Source organism: Chlamydotis macqueenii, chromosome Z, assembly GCF_036417535.1.
Source record: "Chlamydotis macqueenii isolate bChlMac1 chromosome Z, bChlMac1.mat, whole genome shotgun sequence".
Taxonomy (NCBI): Eukaryota; Metazoa; Chordata; class Aves; order Otidiformes; family Otididae; genus Chlamydotis; species Chlamydotis macqueenii.
The window spans coordinates 34,314,306-34,331,900 of NC_141593.1; the positions used below are offsets into that span (position 1 = coordinate 34,314,306).

At 34.2% G+C, this 17,595-nt stretch overlaps 1 protein-coding gene across 1 annotated transcript in view; it reads left to right on the top strand.

Annotated features, from left to right (window-relative positions):
• The window catches only part of CNTLN (centlein), a 192,252-nt gene that overhangs the window by 73,671 nt on the left and 100,986 nt on the right, over window positions 1–17,595 (top strand). The window contains exon 9 of the mRNA XM_086770504.1: window positions 16,662–16,787. Within this exon, the coding sequence (XP_086626630.1) occupies window positions 16,662–16,787 (126 nt within the window). The remainder of the gene's footprint in view (window positions 1–16,661; window positions 16,788–17,595) is intronic.

Sequence of the window (17,595 nt, forward strand, 5' to 3'; positions counted from 1 at the left end):
TCTTACTATTTTTTAAAGCAAGGCTTCCTAAAAAGCCAAGTTAGTTTAAATGACAATTTCATTTCTGCTGTAAAGTAGTGATTTCTTGAGCAAGTTCAGATTCATGCCTTGTGGAAAGTTCATCCTGTGGGACATGCTAACAGTTTGTCAACAGCTCTAATATATCTTCTTCAAACTTTCACTAGCCAGGAAGATTATCCATCAGTGTTACGTATGTTAGCACATACTTTTTCCTGGATCTGAATTTTTCTTGTGGTTGAAATTACATTGTTGTCAGGTGAAAATTAGTTTTATATTATTGGCTTTATTAGAAAGAATATCTCAGTTTTCTTTCATTAAGGGTAAAATACGCCTTTTTAAAATGTTGTAATCTTATTCTAGTCAGTGTGGGCCTTTGTGTTGGTAAAGGCACACTGTTGGTTGATTTTATTTTGACTATTCTGGTAATGTGTATGATAAAGAATTTGAATCTAGTTTACAGTAAATTTCTATTTACATCTTGGTATGTGAGCATTCAGCAGCTCTCACATATCTTTTCTCTGATCAGAGAGATCAAACATCTTTGAATTTGGAAGACTTTTTAGTTAGATCTATGCTCATGCTACATAGTAAAAAAGAACAGAACAAAACCATTTTAAATAGTTTTCAAAACATAAGCCTATGGGGTTTGATTAATTTAATCTCATGTAATTTTTTGGTTCTGTTTCATTGTTGCTGTTCATTTTTAGCTCTGAGATGTGTACCGTAGATTTAGTCATACAGTTAGTATACTATACCTATTACCCGTGTGAATAGTAAATATTTAAATATGTTTACTGAACTGAGGCAGTCATTTCTATCCTGACTCTTGCTTTTCATACGTGGGCAGGCATCGTAGACAGTATTAAGAGATTACGCTTCATCAAAGAACAGTAATTAACAGACATTTAAATGTTTTTATTTGTAACTGTAGCATCTGATAGGTATGTGCATTCTACATAATAGAGAATGCATTTGCACTTTCATAATACTATTTTAATTTCTCATTATGAAATTTTTAAAAGCAGTTAGAGTAGAAAATATTGATAAAACAATAAAAGAAATTGCTCACAGATGGAATTTAAGCTTATTAGAAAAAAAACCTGATTTTTAACTGCAAGAAAAATTTGAGTTTAGAAAGATTTATATGAGAAATACATAAATAAAATGTTTCTAGAAAATCTGCATCCATTGTTGCTGTGCACAAATCCTTCAGATTTTATTATCAGTGTGACTTACTGGTTTTCTAACATCAGTATTTCAGTGATGTCAGTTTATTAGGCTTATATAGTACATTCTTTAAAATACTGATTTTGATTGAAATATAAATAGTAAAAAAATAATTGGAGAGGGTAGTTCTCATTTATTTTAGTGGTTCTAGATTTTATCTAGTATACTTGGTATTGCAATATGAATATTTAAAGTCCATTTTTGAAGTTTAATTTTCTATTTCCTGTAAGTGATACAGCATAACAAGAGACAGATATCCTGTTCAAGGTGTGATGCTGTAAATTTTGTTTCATAGGTTTGGGTAATTTTAATTACTGAAACTAATTCTTAACAAAATGCTTTTTATATTACACTTTTTCTTTCCTGTTAGAAAACTTATCCGTTTAATTTATTTGCATTGGAAATTTCTCAGTCTTGCACCACTATGGGTCAAAGCCTGCCACAAATATCTTCCAGTTTTTAGAAATATTCAATTTATTTAAAAAATTGAAATTCCTCACAAAGATCTCAAAATATAATTTGAAGCAACTATTAAATGCTGCAGTAAAAAGGTAGTTGTATAGGACAAGATGACATGAAATTATAGTGAACATTTAGAATGAAATGCTGCAGCACATTGTTTGAGGAAGGCAAAAGACTTTATCACTATTTACGTGAAGATCTGGGTTTTGAAGAAAGTAAAATGGAACTGAAATTGACCAATTTAGACAATGTAAATTACTGAGTAAATAATTAGTCTTTAATGATGGAAAACATCAATAAGATTTTTCAAATTGTTATACTCCCTTAAGCTGCAAACTATCTGTTATTTGGAGATTACTACCCTTTCAATAAAAACAAGTATAGATTGTAACTTGTAAAGTTAAATTTGTTCCATATTTAAATATTTTTGTAATAGAAAAGTACCAGTATTTTCTGTTGATTGTGATATGTAGACAACTTTAAATTTAAGACACCTGATCTTCAACCTTAATGATGTAATTTTAATCTTGGTTTTATATTTAATAGCAAATTTAATATGGTAGCTTACAGCTAAACACTTTTTAAAAAACTAATATAAGGATTTCTCTGATTCTCGGTCAAAGAAGTAGTGGTAATTTGTTAGTTTCCAAACATTTATTTTATACCAGCATGTTATGAAACTACAATTAAAATGTCTTGTATATGTACCTTTTAAACAAGGTGGAAAGGAGAAAATACAGGTATTTGTTGAAGCAGTATTATTATTAATCTAGAAAGGCTTTTTCTTTGAACTGCACAATTCTGGCGGAATGCAGACAGATACATAGAGGTTTGTGGTTCAAGCCATATCCTTGTCATCGGGAAAGCTGTGTGGAGTTATCACTAAAAGAGTCTGTGAAGTTGTTGCTGCTGTTGGGATGACAGTATACTAGTACTTGATCCCTATAAAATGCAATTTCAGTTGGGTGTGTTTTACTATGACAATTTGGGACTCCACCTGCAGTGTTGTCGGTGTGCCAGGACGTAGGCATGTGTTGTCTATAAAACAAGGAATAGTGGTTTTGTGCAGCTTTTGATATTATTTTTTAAAAAGGAGAGAAATACAGTGTACTTTAGGAAGGTACTGCATAACTTTTGAAAACTAGTCTACATCCTGTTCTGTAGTGTTAAGAGGACAGAAAGGAAAATCTGGGTCCGGTTTTGAAGAATAGTTTAATTTTCATTTAGTTTAGCTTAACATTCCATTTATCTATTTTTAATGTACAATAATCTGACAGGACCAAGATACTGCAAATGTGGGGTTTATAATGGAAAGAGCAACTCAACTTTAACTACTCTATAGCGGCACTATTCATGCCGCTATAATAAAACTTAAGAATGTTTAGTGATTTTTTTTTTCCTACAATTATTCAAAATTACATTACCCTTACTGAAAACTGAATGGCTTTTAGTGGATTAATTAAACTGTAGCTGGTTTGCCATCTGGGTGCCGCTTGTTTAGCTGCTTTCTCACAGAAAGATTTTTCACTGAATAAAGAATATTTTTTTTTTGTTAGAAGACAGCTGCCAGACAGTAATTCCTAAAATAGAAATGATATATGGACTATTAATTTTTATCAGGTTAAATTTTGGGTTGTGCAGAGGAAACTACTTGTACATTTCTTTCCAATTTTCAATTTTTTTTTTCATTCGTCTCTACCCCCCCCATTCCACGTTACAAAATGCACAGGCTCTTAAAATATAAAATCTGTTTATAAATGTACGAGAAAATAATTATATTTTACAGCAAGATCACCCATGACATTATGTTGGAGTCCAGGGTATAGGCTAGATGCAGAAAAGAAAAAAAAAAAGGGAAAGGGGGAATTAACTAAATCTGATTTTTATGGCTCAAGTGGTTTCATTAAATTAGAGTGCTGTGTGCTACTGTTCATTAATGAACTTGTGCCATATGCTTTAACTGTTCTGGTCAATAGCTGATAAAGAAAGGCTTGTGTTTAAAAAAAAAAATGGATAAAAATATCTTTGTGATGGGCTTTTATCAAAGGACTTACTTTGAATTCAGTAACTACTACTGAGGCAATATGGCTCGCAATTTGCGACCCAAAGGTAGTCATACATTATTGGAATACAGCCTACTGCGCTTCACATTACACAGATGTGAAGGCCTGATTATAGCTGCTTCATAATTAACAGTGATCCGATTTGTTTTGTGGCATAAATGGTGCATGTGTAGAACATTAGCCATGGCACTCTCATTCAAATTCAACTCAAGGGCTCAGCGGCAGGCGGGTCACGAGCTTCAGGGAGTAGAAGCACAAGCTCCTCCATATGTTCTTGCTGCATCTTACTATGGCTATGAGTGCAAGATAAGTTCCCCAAAGAACCTAATCGTGTTCTGTAATTACAGCGTGGCTTTCTGCTGGCTAGAAATGAGGGAGAAGCTAAAACACTCCCTCATCAGATAATTTGTAAATTACTTTACATGGCGGATGCCTAACTCAGTTGGTTTTCAACTGCTGAAATTATAAATAATTGTAACAGATGTGGCAATATGGCTGGCCTCCAATAAATGAGGCCCTTGATAATTTGGCCGACCCTTTGACAGGCCAATTTAATAAAATGTGAACAAAATCTTCTTGCTAATAATTTATCATCCCTTTTCCCAATAGAATAAATTTAATTACCCTAGCAGTTAACAAGGTCACACCCAGATGCCAAACTCGGCTACAGTTTTGATAATGCAATCAGGAATTGAGAGGTGATGACAGTGTTGTTGTTTTTTTCATTACCTGGCTTCACATAAACACAGGTGGCGTAGCTTTCTTGTCAGTTTTTAATAATTACAGGCTATTATGGAATGCATAGTTAGCAGATTGAAAACCACACTTTAGTGAATTTGTTTGAGTATGATTGAGGTTCTAATGTACAGAGATGATAATGCATAACAAGCACAGTCCCTAGTTTACACCATTAGTGCACAGGTTTGATTTTTACTTGTGATAGTAGTGTAATAGTTCAGCAGCCAACAAAGTTGCTTTTTTTTGGAACAGTCTCACCATTGGATGCATGTTTGTGTTTTTTTGCTTTCTGTTCTGAATCTGTAAATCAGAAAAACGTGCTTTTTTAAACTTAACCTAGTAACTTCCAGTATGCCAGTACTTATCTTAAAATACCTTAAAATCTTTGAAGAAATACTGTCTACACTTTGGAGTAGTTAGTCAAGTAAAACCTTCCGGTAACTAATTAATAAGCTTTTTAAAAACTAAAATGCTAGAGAAGATACTGTAAAAGGTCTTAAAAAAAAAAAAAAAAGACCATTATACTTAATAGAAACTTTTAAGCCACAGTTATAAAGTACTGCTTCCAAGAGTATAAAGATACAAAATACTTCAGGCAGCAATTGCACAGACTTCTGTAGTGTTATATTCTATTTCTAATGTCTATTAATTGTAATGCGTTAGAGCAAATAGTACTGATATTTTCAACTTGCCTGGATCTTTGCTTGCTGCAGCTCTGACCAGTTTTATGGAAAAACTGCCGGGTTTTATTGTGTGCTTGCATCTAAAAAATTCCCGCTCCAGAAAATGCATGGGGAAATAAGTGGTTGGTTTAACAAAAAGACTTAATTAAATCCGGCCTTGTCTTGTGACTTTCTGTGGTGATTGTTCTAAACATTTTTCCAGAATACAACATTTTTTTCTTACCTTATAATTACTTTTTTTTTTTTTGCCAGTAATTTGGAGCATTAATTTTACAACAGGAGGTCTAATCCCCCTTATAAATAAAATAAATTGTTCATACGTGATTTGGGGAGTCTTTCAGATGTGGTGGCTGCATGGTCTTCATAAAGGGATTGCATCCTTTTTTCCCCTCCCTGTTCTCTGTTAGATGATCAGAGTGCTCTTTTTCATATGGTATTAATCATGTGGAATTCGGAGGATGCCAAACGTAAATGTTACGAGGGTGAATGGATGGTGGAAGCCCTTTCACTGGCTTTTAGCCCTTTTTGGGAACCCATGGGGACACACAAGATTGAAGTCCAGGCTGGGTAAGTTGCTCTTGTTTGTTACTGGTGCCTGTCATGGAAGTATGTGCAGGAAATAGAGATGAGGCTGTGATGACTGGATTTCCAAGCTGTAAAAAGAAGGAGCTTGCAAAGGATGCTGAGGTGTGCGTTGCTTCTGACTTAGCGGCCCAGCTAGCTAAGTCAGTAACAGAGTAAGAGGAAACTTGGGAAGTGATTCTTATTTCTCATTTATAAACTGTTTCTGGACATTTCCTGCATCATGGCTTTGTGTGGCATACAGCACTGGATTCCTGGAGTCTGAATGGAATAGAACTTTGAAGTATGGGTCATGGACCAGATTGTTGCCGTGGTAAAAAATGCTGTTTCCTAATGCAGATATTCTGATGATGCTGTTCACCCTTCCTCTAGGCTGAGCTGTATGTATTTGTAAATTCTGATACGTTGCTGAGAAAAAAGATATTTTAGCCTTTACTAAGCCACTGTGTGCCTGTTGGCCAGTTTGCAGCCGAAGCCGAGTGAGTTTGCATCTGCCTACAGAATGACTGTGTAGTCTTTTGCTATCTCCTCCTAGCTGGTGGTTTTGGTACTGTGCAGTTAGTGTTAGCACAACTTTGTGCTGAGGAAGTTTAGGGGGAGTGGGAGTACCCATAAGGCTCTGTTACTAGGTCTGAAGCTCTTAGATATCCGTTCGCTTGACACCTACTCTCTTTCGGCAGTTTGGGAAAGCTGTGCGGAAGTCTGGTGGAGCATAGCTGGATTCTATCCATATTGTTTGGTACTGTTTGTGATCTCTGACAACAGCAGCATTGAAAGGGTGGCACTGGATTCCCTCCCTAAGTAAAGTGTGGATGGTTCCCCTAGTGATACAGCTTTGTGGTGAAGGTGATGCTTATACTTCATCTTGATTAATACATCCAGAAAACATCAGCTCTGTCTGAAAACATCAGCTCTTTGAAAAGAAGTGTAAGTGTAAGAGGAGTGAGAGATCTGCTTGGTGGAAATAAATAGTTTCTTGATTGTATTTGTTGTTTAAAACATAAATAAGCCTCTGACATTTATTTGGAATATAAGTTTTGCATGTTAAATTGACTTTCAGTATGAAAAAGTTATGTATCTGTTGTGATAAAACAGCATATGATATAAACCAATTTTGCTAAGTGAAAGAAGAAACCATTATTCTGTTAAGCTAGACTTTGTAATGCAGGTAGGATCTAATCTAAGATGCCTAAACCTAAGTGAAAGCCTTCATTTGCTGCACTCAACATGTAGAGGGGTATACTGTGAAGAGGGTCAACATTATGTGTTGACTCTTTGTTGAGGTGAGTTACTATTTCATTTTGTAAGATCAAAGGTCTACAATGATCATTTTGAGACAGAAGCTGTGGAAGAACCTGGTGCTGCCTCTTGTCATGTAACTTGTTTTTATTTTTATGGATTTCTGATCTTTACTATGTAACTGGACTACATTCTTCATACAGCACTTGGATGTTGAATGTTTTCCACAGTCTTGAAACACAAGATTGTGCTTTTTTTTTTCTGATAATGTTAAGATTTTAAAATCAGAGCTCCGTTATATTCCAAATTATTTGCCATTTTGACCTTACTACTTGTAATATTTCCCTTAGTTCTTTAGATTACAAATAAAAGTTCAGATGTAAGCTAGATACTGAAAAGCCAAGAAAAGGTCACATTTCTTTCTGAGGATCTGATGAAATTGCACTTCTTTTTTCGTGCATAAATCTTGGCACTCTAGATTGTTCATAGAGTCATGTTTTATAGAGAAGGAGTTGAGGTTCTCATAATAGCCAAGTCTTTTCACTAAATAATTTGGTTTAGGTTATTTTTTTTGCTCTTAACCAAGGATATGTGGGTTAAAAAGTGTAGTAATATGAAGTTAAATAGACATTAATCTGAAACAGAAGACCAGAGAGAGAATTTTTGTCCAACTGTATGTCTTTGGAAGATCTCTCTTCATGTCTTAAAAATTCAGGTTTAAAAATTCTTTTGCTATTTTAGTAAGCAAAGTCTTCTAGGCTAGGAAATGTAGAAGAATGTTTATCAAATAGTGAAGGATATGTTAAATTGAACAGAAAATGGTACCCAGCTCTTCTTAAACCATTGATAAGAAAAACCTCATTTTTTAGCTTGATCTCTTCAGATTACATCTCGGTTCTTAGAATTCCTGAAACTGAAGAAACTTCACATGCATACTTAAAAAACTGAAGTGGTTTTGAGGATATTGTAGGCCCATGTTATATAGTAAGTTCTATATTGGTAACAGTGATCTGCTGAATATTTTGAGTTTAAAATATAGGCATTTTAGAAGTGTAAGTTAAGATCTAAGACTGGTTTTGTTATGTTTAGTTTTCCAAGAAATATGTCTGCGTATGCATGTGCAAAGAGACTGTTATAAGAGCTTTATCAGAAACTGTGCCTTTACAGTATTTTCATTTGAAATAAGTGTCACTGCATGGTAATTTCTAGAGATCTTTTTTTGGGAGAAGAAAAAAGTACGGAAAAAACCCAAAGCAGTACAGGAAAAAACCCAAAAAGGAAGAACACTGTTCATGTATTGGTGCTATTAAAGTCAATAGCAGAACTTCATTGACATAGAGGAGCAAGGATTTTATATATTCTGTGACTCTTAAATGGATTTATTTTTCAAAACACTCTGCATTTCATTTTTGAAAGAAGAAATTAAAAAGTAGTGATACAGTAAGTAATTAATTGTTACCTAAACTTTTGTAATTTTTGTAATTTAAAGGTCAGCAACATTTAACAGTTATAGACTTATAAAACTAATATGAATTAAAATTATTATAACAGATTGAAGTTGTTGATTCTTTTTTTTTGGTTACTGATGTAATTGTACAACTTATGTTACATGTAGAAGTCTCTTTTTACATACAGCTGAGAAATCAATAAAAAGAGGCAAGTTGGTAGGTGTATTTCGCTTAATGAGAAAAAATAAAGTTCAAGTGAAAAAAAACCATATAAATGAAATAAAACTACATTTCCCTTATCTACTGGCACTATTTCTCTCTTTTAGATTTTGTTGGATTTTTTTTTTTCCTTTTTATATAGTGCTAGGATTTTGGTCAAATGAACAAAAAGCCCAATTTTATTTTAAGTGTTCTTTTCAGTGCATGGCTTGTCTACTCATTTTTCTGTTTTCCTTTTTTTCCCCTCTGTCTAGCATTTTGTTTTAGTTATAAACTGGCCTTTTGCTGATCATAGGTGGAAATGACATCTGTTTGCAACTGCATATGGCCTAAATTATGCAAAATGAGCAACAGAAATTGTTTAAGGAACAGTCAGCAAAAGCATGGGCAAGTTTTACTCTCTGACAAGCTTCCTGTGCTTGTTTGCAGTAGGAGGAGTTGTGCTTTTCCTGAAATAAGTGCTTGGTATTTCTAATTTGGGATTTATTTATAGAAAGTGTGAGTTTGTAGTATGCTTTATGAAAAGCTTGATATTTTGCACAGAAACAAATAAAATGGCTATGACAATTAATCTGTTTCTGACAAATTCTAAGCTTACTAGGGTGTTTGCTTGATTGATTTTAATCAACTTTAGACTGTTTCATTTCTTCATTGGCATGAATTTGGACTTTTTTTTTTGTTTGGTTAGCCTTTTTTACACTGCTGTTTCTGATTTTTGTCAGTATACCTGATCTGTTTTACTTGGAGCATACCAGTAATTGAGGTAGTAGGAACAAGTGCTAATTGTACCAAATTCTTTATTGAAATGTGTATTTGTCTTAAGAATATGCTCAAACAGTTGCAAGCAAGTCAGGTTGTCAGAACTTTGCTAATTAGAGAAAGTATGTGTAAAATAAAACTTTTAGTCAGTCTTGAGAAAGTTGTCTTCTGGATCCAGCTTTGTTGGCTGAAGACTTTGCTGTTTCCTAGCTGCTTCTCATTGCTGTCAGAGCACCACTGGCCATTGGGGTTTCATGCGTGTGCCCTAATCACTGCAATACAAGGTTAGCTGAAGCCACTTGCATCGACTTTTTAAACTAGCCTGCTCTTTTATTTAAGCAATAGATTAGGAAGGGGGTTTGTGCCATCCCTTATTTCAGCAATAGTGTTAGGGTGCTAACCTCCAGCTGCCTGAATGCCGTGACCCTCTGGGAATTATATTTTCTTTGTCTAGCACAGCTGTTGCAGGGTAAATGTCTGTCCTCAGCCTTAAAGCATCGTGGAGGAGGTTTGAGCTCAAGCATTTCACTTTATGATTGCCATAGACTGTCACAACAGGCATATAGCTGTTGCTTATGCTAAGCTAACAATATTTTGCCTTGTGGTCGTGACACAGTGGGGTGCGATCATAGGTGGTTAAAGAAAATCAGCTGACAAGAAGTAATTTATCAAGCCATGGTAACTTGATCAGTCTTGGTCATGTGTACACACATCAGTCTGCTACTGGATGTTGGGGATGTGACTTAAAGATAGCTAGTACCAATGAAAATGTGATCTGAACTGGTTTTGTAACAGGGCCAAGGTGAGCAGGCTTGTATTGTGCCAAGGAGTCGCTGGGAATGGATTGATAGCTGGGAAGGGTCCTGGAATTCAGTGGCTTTGTGAAACAACATATCTGCCTTGAGTAACACTGTGACCTAGAATTACCATCTGTTTTTTCTGTAAGTCTTCAGTTTGACCACAACATTTGTGCTGTCTGAGTTTATGGACATAGTGGGTCCATGTTGTAGATTTACATTAAAGGGGTGCTTTTCTGAGGCAGTTTTGAACAAAGCGTATCTTTATTAACAGGATATGCAGTTAACTTTTTTCCCGCCCATATTTGATAGGCCAGGCCACTTATACTTACCAACCTGAAATTGCACCAGAAACAAGTCTAGGAGGTAAAATATTTTCTCAGGAAATTCTGGTAAAATGTGAGATATAAAATACCATAATAGAATAAGTTGCTGCAGAAGAAACATATATAAACTAACTATTGTTAAGACTATAAATACTATATACTATAAATGTAATGGATTTGGAAAATACGATGGTGATGATATGAAAAAGTCCAGTTAACACTTTAAATTCTACTTTTGATTATGGATTCATGGGTCATTTACAACAACAAAATTATTTACAGCTCTCACAGGTACCTGTAATATTTGTAATGTGATGTTTCTAGGCAGTTTCATCTAAATGTTTTGTTATGCTTTTGATTTTTTGATTCCTAATGAAATATATCTGTACTATCATTTTGTAGGTATTACAACAGCTTTCTTTAAGTGATCTAGAGTGTCTTATTACAATGCAGAAATCTGAAAACAAGCTTTTACAGGAAAAATTGAAAAAAATATTAACCTAGCAGAGCATAATTTGTACGCTACAGATACTCTGGAAAGCAGAGTATAAGGACTGGCAGAAAGCATGAGATAAGAGAGTTTTATTGTCTTGTGTATTTGTGTCTAAGTTAGGCTGGTAAAGCCAAACATTATTGCTCAGGGGTCCAGATAATAATTTTAATATCTGTCGATGCTGCTTATAATTCTGGAAGCTTGTTTGCATGGTTCTTGTGTTATCTGCCAAAGACTAGTTAAAATAGCTGTTGGGAGTATAAGATTTTACCATATTAAATACTGAATAAGGGATTCTTAATTAAATGAAATATTTGAAGGATAAAATCTTTGTAGATTTGTTAAAATGAATATTTATCGTGTATACTGTGATATTTATCAGAATGACCATCTTTCTCTGGAAGACATGAGAGAAATAGAAGTGTTTATTATTATGATTTTAAAAATATTTTAAAAAAAAATCTTTATTTTTGAACTATGATGTAATTTTTTTTTCTATAAAGAATAACAACAATGTCCTTTTGAAAGTTTGTACTTTTGATTTTTTATTACTTTGGATAATGCTAGACTGCCTCTTTCATGATGAGTTACTGTTAAATTTAGGCACAAAGTAACAGTTATAAACTATACCTAATTAAATAGATCTGTGAATAGTTCTACAGCTTAAATTGATTTATTCAATTATCCAAAGTAATGATGTTTTCCAGTGTGTTCAGCCTCTTCCTCATCTAAATTTTTTTTTTAATGTGCTTGTGTAGAATCTGGAAAGCTTGGAAGAGATTTCTGTAGCAAGGAGGCAAATAGGAACGTCCTTCTGTGTGGTATAAATAGTCTACAAGGGTGAACCGTCATGTTCTGTTTCCTTAGAAATCTCCTGGTTTTCTCACATTTGGTATCTCATATGTATGGCTTATTCTTTCTCAATCTGTTTTAAGTGGCAATAACTTAAATTAATTTTCCCCAAGTCAAGTCTGCCCATGACAGTGAATGGTAAGCAATCTCCATTTCTTAGTCTCAACTCATGAGCTTTTTCATCCTGTCCTAGTGAGGAAGGAGAGTGAGCACTTGCTCGAGTGTTTGACCCTTTGCCAAAGTTAACCCACCTTAGTGTCATTTCTTGTTTCCTCAGAATAATGTAAAAGGGAGTACTGTGTTTGTCATGAACTGATCACTGTGTCAAGAATAAAGCAATTGCCTCCCTTGAATAAAACTAAATACAAACTTTTAAGTCCTATTGTAAAGAATCTTTTCCTTTTTTGATATGTAGTCATGGTCCTTCAATACTCAGGGTTGTTTGATATGTGCACTTCTTCACATACGCATGCAGCCTGTATTAAAACTTTTGGGAACTAAATTGACAGGCTACAAATCCTTGTTATTTAGGCAAGATAGTAAGGAAAATTTTAGAAACATTCTGGCTTTATGATTACAAAATATACATATAAGATAGGAAAGGTGGTACTGCTGTCTTTACTGATTTTACTTTGCAGTGAAATATTTTCCTGTTACCTTGTTGTTCAGTCTTTTATGACAAAAGTATTAATGACGTAAGTTATTGGTGCATAATTTGACAGGAAGAATATGTTGGATATACAGTTCTTCCTTTACAATGGTGATCCTTTTGGCTTCACAAAGACTCTACCATGTTAAGCCTTCATCCCTGCTTCTGTGCATTCCCAGAGTACAAAGAACAAACAACCATGGAATCACTTCTGACCAGAACGACACTGCTTTGATTATTTTCTCTTGTAAAAAGTCAAAGATTTTGAAAGAAGAAATAATTGGAAAGGTGTTACAAAGAAGAGCCTGGGACAAAACAGAAACTTGCCATCAGTGTGATAAATTAGGGTGTGTGGCCACATGACTGTGCTTCCACTTATGCTTGGTTCTGCAGAATGCAATGATACGTTTACATCTGTAGGGTAGTGTTGTTTTTTGTGAATTGCAGAAATTCAAATCCCTTACCTGCAGTCATAGAGAGTAATAGAAACAACTTATTCTGTGACATAGGTGATGCAGTGGTTAAAAGCTTTGTCAAATATGCATGTGTGGTGTCATTGTTCTTTATACTGTTAAGTGTGTACTTAGAGGCAGCTGTAACCCTTGTGGTCCAGTCTTGGTGGAAAGTGGTACAGCTGAGTGCTGTTTTGTATGAAGACTTAAGAATCAGTTGCTTCATCTTCCTAGAGCTCGTATTGGAGCTTAAACTTTGTGAACTATGCATGATTTCAGTTACTTAATTAAACTGCAATACATATGTCTGCTGGCCAATTCAGTAACAGTTCTGTTCAGTTTTTTTAACTGTACTTTCCCATTTTACGTTTCATGGGAGTTATAATTGCCTTTTATTGATATAAATTCTATAGCATTCTTCTAAGTCTATAATATCAAGATATTAAAAGGCATGAGTTAACTTGCAGTACTGATAAAGTTCCTGTTGAAACATAGTGAATCAAGAATTTGCCATTTTTCCTCTCCAGAATACCCCACCTGTATCTTGTCAGTCTCTGATTCAGCTTCCACAATGTTTCTTCAACTGAGAGAAAAAATTAAGATTTCTGCCCACTATTTTCAGTACTGTATCCTGGCAGACATTGATCTGATCTGTGTGTGCAAAAAAGTTCTCAAAGACATTTCAGTAAGAGTTCTGGCATCCCTTGTTTGCTTATTTTTTAACTTGTTTTGAGACTCCATCCAACACAAAACCTGTTGAATTCAAGAACATGACTATTTCCAGCTTTGTCTCAAGGTGTCTTTCATTGTTCAGAATGCTATTTAGAAAGAGGCGTATTTTCTTCTTCTAATTCCTGTACCTCATTAACAGTTAATGTGTGTGACATCCACTTGCCTGCTATTCCTTTACATTAAATCTTCTATCACAAAGTTTCATATCTATTAATATTACAAAGCCTGTTTATTTCTGGTTTTCTACTATTTGGCTTAGTCTTTTGTGAACATTTTTTACGAGCATTTGATGAAAAATCTGTTGTTGCCCTTTACTGACTTTGGTTAACATTCTTTGCTCATAAACATGGACTTTTTCTTACTCCTAAACATTTAGGAAATGTTTAAAATATTGCAGTTTGTGTATATATTTAATACAAGTATGTCTAAATTTACTGTAGAATTTGAAGACTGAATTACAAATTAAATATGTAAATTTAGCGGCAGCAGCAGCAAAGTTTGCAGTTTTGAGAAGAATATTACAGATGCTATCTTCCAAATTGAGTTTTGCAGCAGCCCCAGGCAATCAAATTACAGTATATTTTACTACACAGTGTCTTCTGTCTTGGTAGGAGAATTAAACTGTTTGCCTTCTTAGCAAAGATTGCCTTTGAACTACCTATGTGCAGCTGCAAAGCCCAAACTCAGCTCCTTCTCTCCAGAGACCCCTAGTCTGATCACTAAACAAGTAAAAACATATTGAAACAATAGGATAGTTCTTACTGCACATCACCAATCCCACCTGTTCTCACAGGGAATTATTTCCATGTCCATGAATAGTTAGAATTTTTCTGGTTTTTTCCATACCTTGGCACAGTGCAGTCCCAGGTAGCTATATATAAAGTGTGTGTGTGTGTGTATACATCCGTATCTGAAAAGAAAAACTGTTGTGTACACGTTGATTCTGATCACCTTTGATTAAAGCAGCAAGACTACAAATTCTAAATTTTTCTTTATTATTTTCTCTTTTATCCATTCTTCTGTAGGGTCTCTCTAACTAGTTATTCTTAGCAGTCTAGTGCTGGTCCACTTCTCCTTCGTTGTCTTTCTCTTTGTCAACAAATGCAGTGCTTTGACCTTTTATTCCCGATTTCAGAGAAATTATGTATTTTCCATGCCTTTTGTATACACACATAAAGTTTAACTAGGAAATGTTTCTTGAGAAATAACGCATTCTGGATTTTTAGGAAAAATTAGTACGGGCATGCAATAATCAGGAAATGTGAAAGACAGGAATTTTATTTAAGATCTTGATTTTATTCAAGAAATCTGGGACTTTGAAGATGAGTAGATTTTTTAGTATGTTGGTCTTGGCATGTTCTGTTCAGATACCTGAAAGGGATCAGTTTGGTTTTGTGCAATGTTAAAATCTTTACTGATTAATATCAGCATCTATTAACTGACATAAACTTTTGAATATATGTCAGAATTATTAGACAAAAAATGTAAATTAGTAATCTTACTATTTCAAAGAGATCTACTTTTAGTACAATGTTACTTCCCTTCCCTTCCCTTGAGGGAAGGGATATACTCTCAATATAAAACCATAAATTTGGAAGTATTGTTTTAAATGTTCATTAAAACTTTCTTCTAGTTTCTTCTGTTATATAGAGGAACTGACAGGAATATACAAAATATGTCCATTTGACATTGAGATTTTAAATGTAAAATTATTTCCAGATGTTAGGGTTTGGGTTTTTTTTTTTTCCATCTCATTTAGGCACAGCAAAAGAAAGCCAAAGCCAAATGACAAAATCTCCTTGGCGATATTTAAATTCTTAAATTTGGGATATTATTGTTTTCTGATACGTCTTTTTTTTTTTTTTTTTCTCTCTCTCTCTGTTTTTTTGGAAACCCATGTAATTTAAAGTGAAAGTCTGGCATGCAGTGTCTTTTAAACTTTTACTACTGGGAAGTCATGGTCAAAGAATAAAAAGCCAGTTTGTTAATTAGAAATCTCTTTAAGATTAAATTTATTTAATGCAATAGTGAAAATGTTGAAATATATAGTATTCAAGAAGGCTTTACTCTGAAATCTTTTTGTTGTAGATCAGTTATTTCATAGTGAAAATGACAGCATACAACAACAATAATCACAATTAATCTTAAGTTTTTGTTTGACTTTATGTGTTTCTGTAATAGCATTTTACCTTATCAGTATTAAGTGTGTGTTAGTATTTCTCTGTCCTTAACCAAAGTTATTCAGAAAATCAGAAAGTCTAATTTGATGAGGTCTTTCTTTGCCATAAGGACATATGACATAGAATGAACAGGAAAGCTGCCCAGTTTAAGTGTTACTTTTGCATATTCTTTCTCCAGATTGCTATATGAAGCTGTACATAATATAAACACATATTCTTGTCTCTAGTTAGTCACATTATAGTTAATGACCATATGGTCATTATGGTATAAGATCTACTGTCTGTTGTATTTATATTCCTCAAGCATATTGTTCCTTCAACTTCACAGTGTGTTAAACTATTTCAAAGGGAAAAAAATCCTTTCCCTCTTGTTTCTGGTTGTCCTATCAAGTGTAACCTTGGACCCTTATAGAGCAATTAGACCAGCCTCTATCCCCTCCTTTGTAATGAGGTTTCTTGCATTTCTGAGTCTATAACCCTTTAGTCTTCCCTAATGGGACATCATTATTCTGAAAGAAACAATGTAAATGTAAATGAATATTCTCATTAACGAGTCACAGAGAAACCTTTAGTGGTAGCGCTGTGGTAATTCTGCTTGTTATTTCTCTGGTATTCCATGCAGATTTTTTTTTTTTATAATTCATTATTAGTATTCAAAATTACTTCTTCTTTAATTCTGCATGTCTTTCATAATCCGGTGTTCCAACTAGTTCAACCATGTCCTTGTTTTATTCTCCAGGAACCACCTGTGAAACGTTCAAGGTCTCTGTCCCCAAAGAGCTCTTTTAGAGAGTCAGAGGAGCTAAGGAAGCTTAAAATAGCTGAAAGGAAGATTGAAAACTTAGAGAAGACACTACAGCTAAAGGTGAACATTAAAAAAAAAAAAAACAAAAAAAAACCCGCTAGCTATAAGCTTGCATAGATAAAGATATACCAAAATAAACAGACATTTTAAAAATGCAAAATGCACATACCATTATGGACTGTAAGTGTATTAGCATAAGAGAGCACTCTCCATTAGTTTGCCTTTTTCCTTTACTGCTAGGAATCTTGTGTTGATACTCCTGCAGTCCTATGGAAGCCTGATTCAAGCTGTCATCAAATGTGTCCGAGAATATGTATTCAGAGAAATTAATGTATTCATAAAGAAATAAAGTGAAGAAGAAAGTAGAAAGAATTTTTTTTTTTTTTTTTGTAAAGTGAAGCCAGTATTTTAAAATGTATTTTAAAATGCTGAAGTCAATTCCTTGGAACAGGTTTACCCTTTGTACTCTTAGAAATTATGAGTCAGAAGTTGTTCTAACAAATGCTGTAAAAAAACACCAACACACATCAGCCTCCCATGCGCCTTGGTAGAAAAGCTTAATTGAGCATCTATTACAATTTCCCATTTTGCCACAATTTTATAGATTTTTATTGGGGTTTTTTTGTTGATTTTGTTTTTTACTTCAAAAATAGTAGCTTTTGAATGACCTATTGGGTTCAAATTACACCTCTGAATGCAAAACCCAAACACTAAGTCATGTTTTCTTAAATATTTACAATTCATACTTGCCCCCTCTCTCTCCCCTCCCTCCCTCTCTCTCTCCCCCTCCCTCTCTCTCTCTCCCCCCTCCCTCTCTCTCCCCCCTCCCTCTCTCTCCCCCCTCCCTCTCTCTCCTCCCCCTCTCTCT